Source organism: Osmia lignaria, chromosome 10 (genome assembly GCF_051020975.1).
Source record: "Osmia lignaria lignaria isolate PbOS001 chromosome 10, iyOsmLign1, whole genome shotgun sequence".
Taxonomy (NCBI): domain Eukaryota; kingdom Metazoa; phylum Arthropoda; class Insecta; order Hymenoptera; family Megachilidae; genus Osmia; species Osmia lignaria.
In genome coordinates, this window is record NC_135041.1 from 12,739,265 (window position 1) to 12,750,276 (window position 11,012).

At 35.7% G+C, this 11,012-nt stretch overlaps 2 protein-coding genes across 4 annotated transcripts; both read right to left on the bottom strand.

Moving 5' to 3' along the window:
- Positions 1–424: 424 nt before the first annotated feature.
- AP-2alpha (adaptor protein complex 2, subunit alpha) lies at positions 425–6,158 on the bottom strand. 3 transcript variants are annotated; one of them, XM_034340236.2, is made up of 14 exons: positions 6,021–6,158; positions 5,022–5,110; positions 4,150–4,361; positions 3,879–4,072; positions 3,575–3,806; positions 3,395–3,503; positions 2,617–3,260; positions 2,408–2,539; positions 2,138–2,335; positions 1,727–2,055; positions 1,386–1,654; positions 1,165–1,309; positions 878–1,085; positions 425–809 (listed from the first exon to the last, which is right to left on the bottom strand). In XM_034340236.2, the coding sequence occupies exons 2-14, from the start codon at positions 5,083–5,085 to the stop codon at positions 732–734; spliced, it is 2,814 nt and encodes a 937-aa protein (XP_034196127.1). In that variant the 5' UTR covers positions 5,086–5,110; positions 6,021–6,158; the 3' UTR covers positions 425–731. The 3 variants fall into 3 exon arrangements, with proteins under 3 accessions (XP_034196127.1, XP_034196125.1, XP_034196126.1); XM_034340234.2 differs by having other exon boundaries at positions 878–1,097; XM_034340235.2 differs by lacking the exon at positions 6,021–6,158 and adding an exon at positions 5,840–5,860 and having other exon boundaries at positions 878–1,097.
- Positions 6,159–6,408: 250 nt separating this feature from the next.
- Positions 6,409–7,258, bottom strand: LOC117611858 (uncharacterized). The gene is made up of 3 exons (XM_034340257.2): positions 7,063–7,258; positions 6,837–6,969; positions 6,409–6,761 (listed from the first exon to the last, which is right to left on the bottom strand). The coding sequence occupies exons 1-3, from the start codon at positions 7,178–7,180 to the stop codon at positions 6,509–6,511; spliced, it is 504 nt and encodes a 167-aa protein (XP_034196148.2). The 5' UTR covers positions 7,181–7,258; the 3' UTR covers positions 6,409–6,508.
- Between the last annotated feature and the right edge of the window lie 3,754 nt (positions 7,259–11,012).

Below are 11,012 nucleotides of genomic sequence, written 5' to 3' on the forward strand. Positions count from 1 at the left end.
GTAACAATGATAATAATCTCAAAAACGAAATCGGTACGAACAAAAATTCGTACATACAAAAATTAGCTAGATGGCATACAGATGGGAACGTGCCACGAGTATGTGAATGTATGGGCAGATAACAAGGAATTACTATAAAAAAAAATCGAAAATATTTGGTAGACAAAAAATAATTGATTATAAAATGGTTCGTAAAAAAATGTACATTAGTAATGTTGCGGTAACTCGAATGTCCTTTTACAGATACTCGTGGCAAACAGCTATACGTCATTGGTTTAGTTACGAATCATAATTTTTACTAAAGACACATATTTAAAAAAAAAAAAAAAGAAAGAAAAAGAAACAGGATAATGTCTATATACTTGTTACCTTCGCTCGAGGACTAAATATTGTCCGTCTTAGTCATTATATATGCCGTTTGGTATTTTTGTTCTTTTTTTTTTTCGTTTTTCGTTTTTCATGTACACAATTCATCTTGTTCATATTCTCCACAATCCTGTGCTTTGTTTGGTAGGATTACAACATGGTAACAACGCTTCGCCTACATAATGAATTCAGTTCTTACGATCGCGCTGTGATTGTAAGCTTGGGTACAACGAATATCTCTTAACAAATAATCATCAGTATCTTTTCTGAACGTCGAGAGACGACATTCTTTTTGTAAATCACGATATGTCTTCCCACGGCGTTTTTAATACATCTTAAATTAATTTTTACGCCTGCTAGGCCGTTTAAAATTGGTCCACCAGCAGGTCACAGATCTCTACTGACATTGATTCTTTACTCGAACGTACCGTCAAACGAAACATCTATGGGATAGGAGCATTAGTTAAATCCGTAATTTGTTCAATGAAAAATTCGTAACTTGATAAATTACCTGCGCTTGTTTGTTTGGTTCCAAACGTAACAAGCATCCTACTTGTTGTGCCCTCATATGTACTATACCCGCGCAGACAAAATTATCGGGATTTGGATCAATACCATCAAGTAACTGCATTCCAAATCCTTGCAATTTCGTGCGAACTTGCGCAAGATCCATTGGCTGTTGCGCTTTAAAGATCTTCTGTGAACGCTGTTGATTTGCTCTGGAAATAGTTCTTTAATATTCATTTTGAATCACTTTCATCGACATTTAGTTTTTCTTCTAAATAAAATATTATATACCCTCCGAGATTCTTCCATCGTGCAAAGAATGACTCTCCATTCATTTCCGTTGGCTCGAAAAATTTATTAATCGTTAATGGTAACTTCATTGTTATTTTCTGTGGCACGTTGTTGTAGATAAATGAGATGATCATGCTCGGTGCATCTGTAGAGAGGAAAACATATAATATCAGTAACGTATAATTCTGTCTTTCCTAGAAACGTTATGTAACTTGTTGTACCGCTGTAGTCGTCGATACACTCTGCATTAATCATTTGCTGAATTTGAGCACCAGCTTCTAACACCGGATCGACTGGTTTTACTTGTACAGCTAATTTCGCTTGATTCTCTTCAGACCAGGAAAGTTGAGGTTGAAAACTGTGAAGAGCGTACTGAGTTTTATTTCCATAGAAAAGTCCTACGCGTCCCAAATTTTGTCTGAACTCCGATTTCACTCCAATTTGGATCAAGTCATTTTCAAAGAGTACACCATTGTTCTTGCAAACGAATCTGAAAGACATGAATTTTAGAAACATTGCTTTGAATTATAAATAACTATTTGACTCTTTTTAATCAACACACTTCTTCGGATTGTACGTATTCTGGGCACCATTGGTAGCAACTTTATTTGGCATGTTATAAATATCTCCTAGTACATCTAGAAGAACTCCTGTGTTGCTAGTTGGTTGAGAAGACGGTGGCGTCGATAGACCTAACAAATCTGCTGATGTATTGTTAACAGTTGGTGCCGCGGTAGCAGGTATTTCCGGATGATGATTAGTATTTGGCGCAGGGCTTTTACTTTCTCTAATTTCGTTTTCGGGTACACGCCCGGGTTTCTTCTTTTTCAAAACGGCGAGAATGGAAGATTCTCTTTCAGGGAATGCAGGCATTTCTTCCAAAACTGTAGCCTGTAACAAAATTGATTAACCCGAAATCATGAAATTTTGTACTTCAAAAATCGTATGCGATTGTATCTCTGATAATATTTACCAAAACATCGCTAGAGGCAATAATGCTCAACTGAAGATATTCCGAAGCTCTCTGTTGCAACTCTGCATCTGCGCTACGCAAATTACTATGTTGTCTGAAAACGTCTTGAATTTGACTTCTCATTTCCGGGAACAAATTAACAAATTTGATGTACGTTGATAATAACAACGCTCGAGTCATTGGGGAACATAAATGATACTAAAAATAAAAGAGATTAGTGTAATTGTATTTTCATGCAAGTTGTTAAATAGATAATAGAAAAAAATTTACTTTGGAATGTAATAATTGAAACTGAACGGCTGGAGAAGAGCGTTGATCACCGGCAATTAGATTTCCAAATTCTCCAAGTATATAACCACCAACTTTAACCATATTTTCATGACAAGCTGGTGCTTGTAAGGCCTAACGGATGTTATAAATATGCAAGATAAATTGATTAATTCTAAGACTTAATGATTTTAATCACTAGCGTAATTTACCTCGAAAACCATTTTTGCTGCGTATCCTTGTACATCATCTCTGTTGATAACAATCTGGATAACTCTGTACCATACTTCTTCCGAAACGTAATCACCAGCTATCCTGATGAGATTCAAAATGACGTCAACGTACCAAGTGTAATCGGTAGCATACTTCTCAGCTAGAATGGCAACCTTAAGAACCATCTCTTCTCTAATCGAGTAATCAGCAGTTTCGAGGTAGTTTAGCATTTCTTGTACTATTTCTTCTGCGTTACTCTTATCACACATGGCGTATAAAAGATCCACAGCCTGTTGTCTAACAGACACATCTTTTTCCATCTTCATGGAAAGGATAACAACTTCCTGATGTTTTTTCACCGCTTCGTGAGAGAGTTCCGATGTGGCTAGGTGACACATAGATTCAAGCGCTAAGTAGCGAAGATTAGTCTCGCGATTCGATAGAAACTGACCGAGCTGATTGCATGCTCTAACCGATAAAGGCAGTTCACTATCATTGTGAATAATTAAACTAATAGCTTCGAACAATACAGCATTCTTTGCATTGGAGTGTTGCACTTTCTTCGATTTTGGTGGTTCTTGAGCTTTATTCAATATAGTTTCTAAACACTCGTTCAGTCTACCCCTTACACCTGGATCCTCAGCTGTTGAAAATTTACGATCGAAATGTAATTATTGCATCGATTTAAATTACTGTAATATAAGAACCTAAACAGAAAACTGGTAAGTTTATTACTGTTATTTCAGTTTAGGCTCTTTGCAAATATAGGTTCATTACCAGGTGGGGTATAATTCTGTAGTAATCGTAGTAACTTAACAGAAAGCCACGGTGCTGGTACAAAATAATATGTATAATCCTGTAGGTCTGTGTAGCTCGACGTGACAATCTAACGAGATAGAACAAAGATCAAAGAACTATCTTGCGTCCGTCGGGCCGAATTAACAAATTATATCATACCCTGCTCAATCGTGAAACTGCTAAACTGACACATCCTTTGTACTCATCCGGATTTCTTTTCACGAGAGCATCTATTAGAGATGCTGCCGCAGTCACAACACCAAGATGTTGATCGTTTAAAAGATGTACTATACGCGAAGTCCATTCTCCGCCAGGAACTACATCTGGTGCAGTACGTAATAATCGTAACAAACATAGCGCTGCGCTTTGTTTTACTACATCCATAGTATCTCTGAAATGCAAAAAATATTACATAATAATTTTGCAAGCAGTTTTCATTATGCTACTTACTATTGAAACTTACCCAGATACAAGTAGTTTTGGTATTTCATTACCAAATGCCTCTGCCATTTCCTTACTTCCAATATTGGCAATACATTGTAATGCTAGATTTACGTGAATCGGATTACGCGATGCAAGATCGTTCTTTATACTCTGAATTATCAACTTAATGAGATCACTATTTGTATTTACTAAGACTGATATAAAAAGGTAACCCTGGAATTGTTACATAGAAGATAACAATAGTTGTAATTAATTAAGGTGCAGGTGTTGAGTATACTATATGTACTTACAATCTGTTTTTCTGAATACTTGTTAGATGAGAGTAAATTAACAGCCTCCATATGCCCAAAATCAATATCATGCCCAAGCAGAAAAATAAAAAGGAGTTTGCAAACATATTTCTTTTTTTGGTAACCATCAAGCGTTTTATCTCCTTTAAATTTACTGCGAATATTTGCCAACTCTTTGTTTATTCTCTTAATCTCTGCTTCTTTGCTTTTACCTGTTAAAGTTTATATATTTTTATGAATAAGGGAAAATACCAAATCATTATTTGTGGAATTATATATTTACATTTACATATGTATAATATACACAGCTACATTTGTCAACAGTTTTTATAGAAAACAATAATGGCCACATGCCACTTGGACTGGCATCAAAGCTTACATGTATTGATTTTGCTCTATAAAAGTCAATCTCTTATCCTACTTTTTTATGATTTTATTTATTACATCAAATTACAGAAATACTAAATAAATATAATATGTATATGTTACAATATTCTATTTCATATAAATTTCTCAAAAAAATCAAGGGTATCAGTTTTGGTAGTCATTTATTATATTATGCCAAGTATTACATATTAGTGTGTAAAAGTCAAGCTATATCAGACAGATAGGTTTATATCAGAACTCCGCCCCCTGTCTCCTACTCTTCTTTGCTTTAAATACTCAGCATGTCACTCTAGTTTCAATGGCAGCATATCTCTTAATGAAACGTGGCTCAAAATTACAATGATTCAAAAGCTAACTTATACTCCTTGTTTATCTATTGCCAGCAAGATATAGTTGAACATTCCAATTAAAATAAAAGATGATTTAATGCTTTCAAATAGAGTATAAAACTAATTTAATAATGAAAAGAACATATTTATACTTACAATTTCTAATATCAGAAATGAATACAGCTAGTCCACGCATGCCATCTCCTCTTACAGCCGGCATCTTGTCTCGTTTTAGTTAAAACCACCTGTGAAATAAATTACATTCATTTATACGGTTAAAAAAAATCTCAATTTATATATTGAAACTTGAATTAGCTTTTCTTAGACTTTAATTGATAAATTACAATTTTGATAACATTTAAACTTTATTATTAATCATTTAAATACTTGTATAAAAAGTATTAGATATTACTAATTACTGTAATATAAATAAGTATTTATCAGTATAAAATTATAATTGATAAAAATGAATGTAAAATAAAATTTAGAGAGGTCAATGAAACCCTCATGTCACTGTTTAAGGGTTAATTCATAAATTTATTTATAGACTGGCAAATACGCATGGTTATTTAATGACATGCAGTAGATGTATAGGGGGGAGCTCAAGAAAACGATCTAAACGATATTCGTTGATTAAGAGTACTCAAAGCAACGAGCCCTTCAGTCCAGAAAGTAACTTTGAAACAGAACACGGTATGCTACATTTCAGTACAGTATCATCCCGCAAAATTGGCAGAGTATATATCAACGGTATTAACTGATAAGGAAGAACATGCGAATCAAAGGTCTATTCTGACGGTCGAAAGGAAAATCGAGCGATTAAGCCGGTACCGCGTCCTAGATTCCGACGGCAAACACTTTTTGACAGCAGTGCCGTGCAAACGCCTGATAGTGGCTCCCATTACATAGAAATTTTTAGAATTATGTCAACGAACTATGGTAACAATTATTAAGAAATCAATCGGAAATCGTACTGTATCGATTTTTTGTGCAAAACGGATATTTTGGAAAGGATTGGTTGAGCGAATAGCAGCTTTTTGTCTCTGATGACCTGTCGCACGGGAGGCGACTGCAACGAGTGCAACTACGTTTTCTGAGGAAAAAGGTTATTCATTATACGTGTGGATTTTTAACGTGGCAGTTTTAAGTACATACCGATCTGGGTTAGGGTAACGTTCACGCACAGCTCGGTCACGCAGTACTCGGTAGGCGTGAAACTATTCGCGAGTCGGTGCCAGAGATTTCGTGGCTGTCGCCATTTGCAACCGCTGACTAGCTGACGGCTGCCCGTCAAATGCCATTGCGTCTGCGCTTTTAACAATGCGCGGGCAAATTCGTATTTCGAATCGAATGCGTTTCATCGATCGTTTATTCTTACGATTTCACTGTTTTATAATTGAAATAAATCTTACGCGTTACTTTGTTATGCGTTCGTTAGCCACAAATATAATTACTCAAGTTTTTGAGCGACTATTTAACTCAAAGTACTTAATTTAAGTGCACCTCTTTTATTAAATAATAAATACAATTCATTTTATAATAAAAAATAATTTATTCAAATTCTCAGGTTATTAGTACATATGCATTGATAACAGATAAAACAAAGAGTGTATATAGTTTAGCACTGTCATTTTTTCATAATACTATTTTGAAACCTGTTGCTGTATTTTTTCCAACAACAGTTCCAATCTATCCTTCATTACAGGTTGTCCTCTTTTTGTGTGCTTTGAAAGTTTCTTATAAGCTTGCATTTTTTTCTCTTTATATTTCTTGAGTGCCTCCTCTCGCTCAGATTTCACTCTAAGTGCTTCTTCCACCTGTTTCCTTTTCTCATCTCTCTTACGTAAGAATTCCTGTTTAGCCTTCTTAAATGCATCCTTCTGCTTCAGTTTTTTCCTTTAAGAAAGAAAACGATTAGTAAGACTTTTTATTATTGTTTCTCATGTAAAGTGTTAGCATTAATGTACAAACTCTTCAGCATTTTCTTCCTGATCATTGCTTTTCAATGGAAGTGGTTTTTTTAAATTTTGCTGCTGGTCTTTGTCTAGTTCCTTGTACAAATTTCGTAAGATTGCCTTCTTTCTACGTTCTTCCCATTGATTAACTGTCAAAAATAATATAATTAAAAAATAACATTTAATAACCTTCAAGAAACTTAACCTATAAATTACGTTACTTGCGTAATTTGAAAACGTACTCTTATATTCATTGCTGTACTTTTGTATCCTATATTTCTTTTTATTAAACGGTTTCTTTACATTGTCCACTTTTTCTGATTGTTTTCCGTTAGACAAATTCTTTATTTGATTCTTCATAATTGTTGATAATCTTCAGGGCATGTTAACGTAGTACCGCGAGTTAACGCAAGGGGGAGGTTAAGATCAATCAAGTAGCGCGTCAAGTGACGGTAATTCAAATGCAATTCTCTCTACTTAATGTGCAGTTATGTACTAACTTGAAGCGGTATTTTTTTATGATTGATAGAATGATTGCACACTCGTGTTTATGATGATATTATTGTTATAAATTTAGTAACATTTACCATAATAAAATAGCGGCAATAATGCAATCATTTTACCAAATTCACCCTTAACGCTATTAAAAGTAGTATTATTAACACCGTTACAGAAATGGTAATTGCACAATTAGTTCAGTATATTACGACCACTTGTCATCGCATTACGTATTGTCTGATTTATTCCTGGCAGTGACATTGGCCACCACCGCATTTACTTGCGTGTAATGACATTTCTTTACGCACGTGGATTAAAATGATCTAATGTTAATCTGATTGCCAATTAATCTTAAACTTAGTAAAACTCTGAATATACGCAAGGTCTTTGTCTTGTCGGTTCGGTCGTCGACTTTGAAATATTCGCAGGTCTGATTGATCCAACGCGATCAAAAAAATTATGATACGATCAAAACAGTAGCGTAGATATTAAAAATTTATTCGAGGTACATATATCGTTTAAGTAGCAATTAGAAATGTGCACGAATGCTATAAGTAGTTGCAGCCGGATCGAGTTGCAAACCCACGTAGCGCGAATGTTACAATAATCTGGTTAGTATCGTGTTTCACGGTTTTGCACAGTAGTAGTTGAAAATTGGATGATAACATGTAACTAATCAAGAAACAATATCACGGCGAAAGATGATTGGGTGAATCATTTGGTCAAGCGACCTCCAGTTCGTTGAGGAAGATAAGATAATAATAATTAAAATCGAAGCAAACCTTTTAAACGTCGTGATGTTTACTTGGATCCTTCTGTTTTCTTCAGCTTATACGATTGCACAAGCGTTAAGTATAACCGTACACATTAAGTCATAAGCAGATTTAAGTCCAGACGATCCAGGCAATCTTGAGACCAACAATTTTGTTAAATTCTTTGGATGAACTCTATGATATCACAGAATGACATCACGGCGCGTTAACCTCGTATCCCATTTGTACTCAAGTCAGTGGTAGCGATGCGAAGTCGTCGTACGACACCATCTCTTCATTGAATCGTTCTAAGTAAGCCAAGTATACGAATGACCATTAAATGTTCATTGTCCGGTTGGTAACGAAACATTGAATGAATGCACTTTTAACCCTTAAGTACCACGCCAGAGTTAGATTCGACCATGTCATCAAGATATACTTTTTCTACCTAAAAGTAGGAGAAAGACCAGTTGATCCAAAACGTAGGTAAAATTGACAATTAATTCAAAGAATGACGAAGACACAATGTAAGATTGGATCGTACCCTCGACATTGAATTGTTGAAGAATGACGGTCGAAGGGGTCGAATGGTTAAAGAATTCCTTCGGTCGAATCTGGCCTCGGATGCTACTATTTTGTCAGCTAATAATAGTTGGTGGCTCGTAGCGTAGTGCTACTATCTTTTCTACAACTCGAGTTTAGTTGTTTTCTTCAGCATACCGTGCTACATATACATCATTTGCCTGGCAAACGATATTGCATTCCTCTCTCTTGTCTATCGAACTTAACAATGTAGTTATTATAAAGCAACATATATATTTCAGAAGAAAAACATTTTAACGCGTGTATCGACAATTTGCTACGTAATGAGTGTAGGTCCAATCCATATTAGGGCCCATTGTGACGCGTTTTATCGATCAGTGAAACCCCCGCAAAGGTGACGTCATGTTGGTCGTGTTCACCCACGCAGAGTTGAGCGAGAGGGAACTTAAGAATTCCGTGTTCGTTTAAGAGAAACACGGGGAAGAAACAAATCGATCGTAGAAAAAGGACTGGAGACGTTGTCTGGAGGAATGGACAGTATGACATTGACACACTTTATCATGAATCTCAACAGTCTTGACCACTTTTCTCTTCTATTTGCTTCTGCACTTTGCTGCGATAAATTTCAATGTCGACCACCGCAGCGTCATCCTTCTTTTACGATCAGAGTAATTGGATGGTGGATTTCGCAATTTCTCTTTAATTTTCGACGCTTTCATTTTGAATAGAAAAGGAAAAATTGAATCATATCCTCTAAAAGACTTTTCCACGAATCGCAAAATTATTCATCCAGGTAAAACATGAGAAAACGCGTTATGCATAGTTATTCCGTAAGCTTTTCCGACGAGGGTGTGATTCAACCCTCTGCTGGCATCCGCCACCCCCGATTACTCTCTTACACGAACCTCGGGGAAACATTCCACACGGTTTGATTCACCGGAAATGGTTGACGAGGGCGGGCAAGCAGGACTATTTATGAACAATAAGGAGGCGTCGTGACGCGGTGCTCCATTCAGTTGAAGCGTGTGCGTGACGCTGCAACCGCGCGAAAATAGCGTCGGCATCATTTGCAACTTGATTTAAAGCGGCGACGAAGAAGAAGAAAAAAATTCTCACGCAGTTCTCGCGACGTAAACAGAAAGTTATGTAGTTGTATGCGCGGCCTTCGCGCTTCTCTGAATGCGTGTCCAAATTAGAACACCTGAATGTTCGCGCCTGATTAACAAGAATGTACATACCGACCCGTAATCGCCGGCAATGCCGCGAACTGGATACGAAATAAAATGTGAATTATCGCCACGCAAACGTGGCGCGATAATATGTTAAAGGCAACAAATGATCGGGATTTTTCGTTGGAAGATGATTTTCAGCAAAGCTTCCAAATTTATGCGAACACGATTAAAGACATTGACAACATTCTTTTCTGATATTTCGTGTAGCAACAATGTATTGTTTGATTTATGGGATCATTTATTTCTGCACAGGTTCGCAATAAAAAAGATTATTTTATTAGGTCGCTGCATACCGAATGGTCCACTTTGAAACGTAGGCTTCTGACACGATTCAATGACATAAAATTATCGCTAAAGCTTGAAGTCTAAAGAAAATGAACCGTTTACAAAGTGGATCGTTTTGATTAATCAAATAAACAACCACGACTTTGTGAAATATAGGTTTATAGAACCACGTTTTATGAATAAGTTCGTCTGCAACAATTTAATACAACTTTGACAATGAGTCAAAGAAGTCTGTATTTACTTGTAATGATTCTTGAGAAAATTGGCAGCAGTTTGTTGTTTACTCTATGTATAGTTTTATTTTGTACTAAAAATACCAATTAATAATACCCTCAGCAATGTTCTTTTTGTTATAGTTCTATTTTTACGAAATGACCAATTGTTCAAAATTTTATTTCAATCTTATTTGAAATGCTAATCAGGGACAACTGATGATTGGCTAATCTCAATGAAAACGGTTCTTCATAATTGCATTGTCATGGTAATTGAGGTCTCGGCATTTTTTATGAACGTTGTTAACTTCATCAAACTCTTAATACTCCGTGTAATCTAATTAGCTGATTAATATCGTGAAAGTCGAACGATCATTCGCGATTAAATCCTACAAGCTTGCATAAGATGATAACCATTAATCGTATACAAGATCGAAACCGAAAGAACAGTCCTGTAAAAATGTTATTACTTAACAGTGATCTCCCAGTAGGTGAGATCATCCTTCACGTTGGTCACTGCAAATGAAATTTTTCGAAATCGGATACCAGTGGAAATAAAATCTCACATGCATACGCGTATGTACATCTTTGAGAAAGACAATCATTAAGGAAATGATCGTATAGCCGCGTATTAGTCATCGTTTCTCGTATAGAATAGATTCATTCGTCT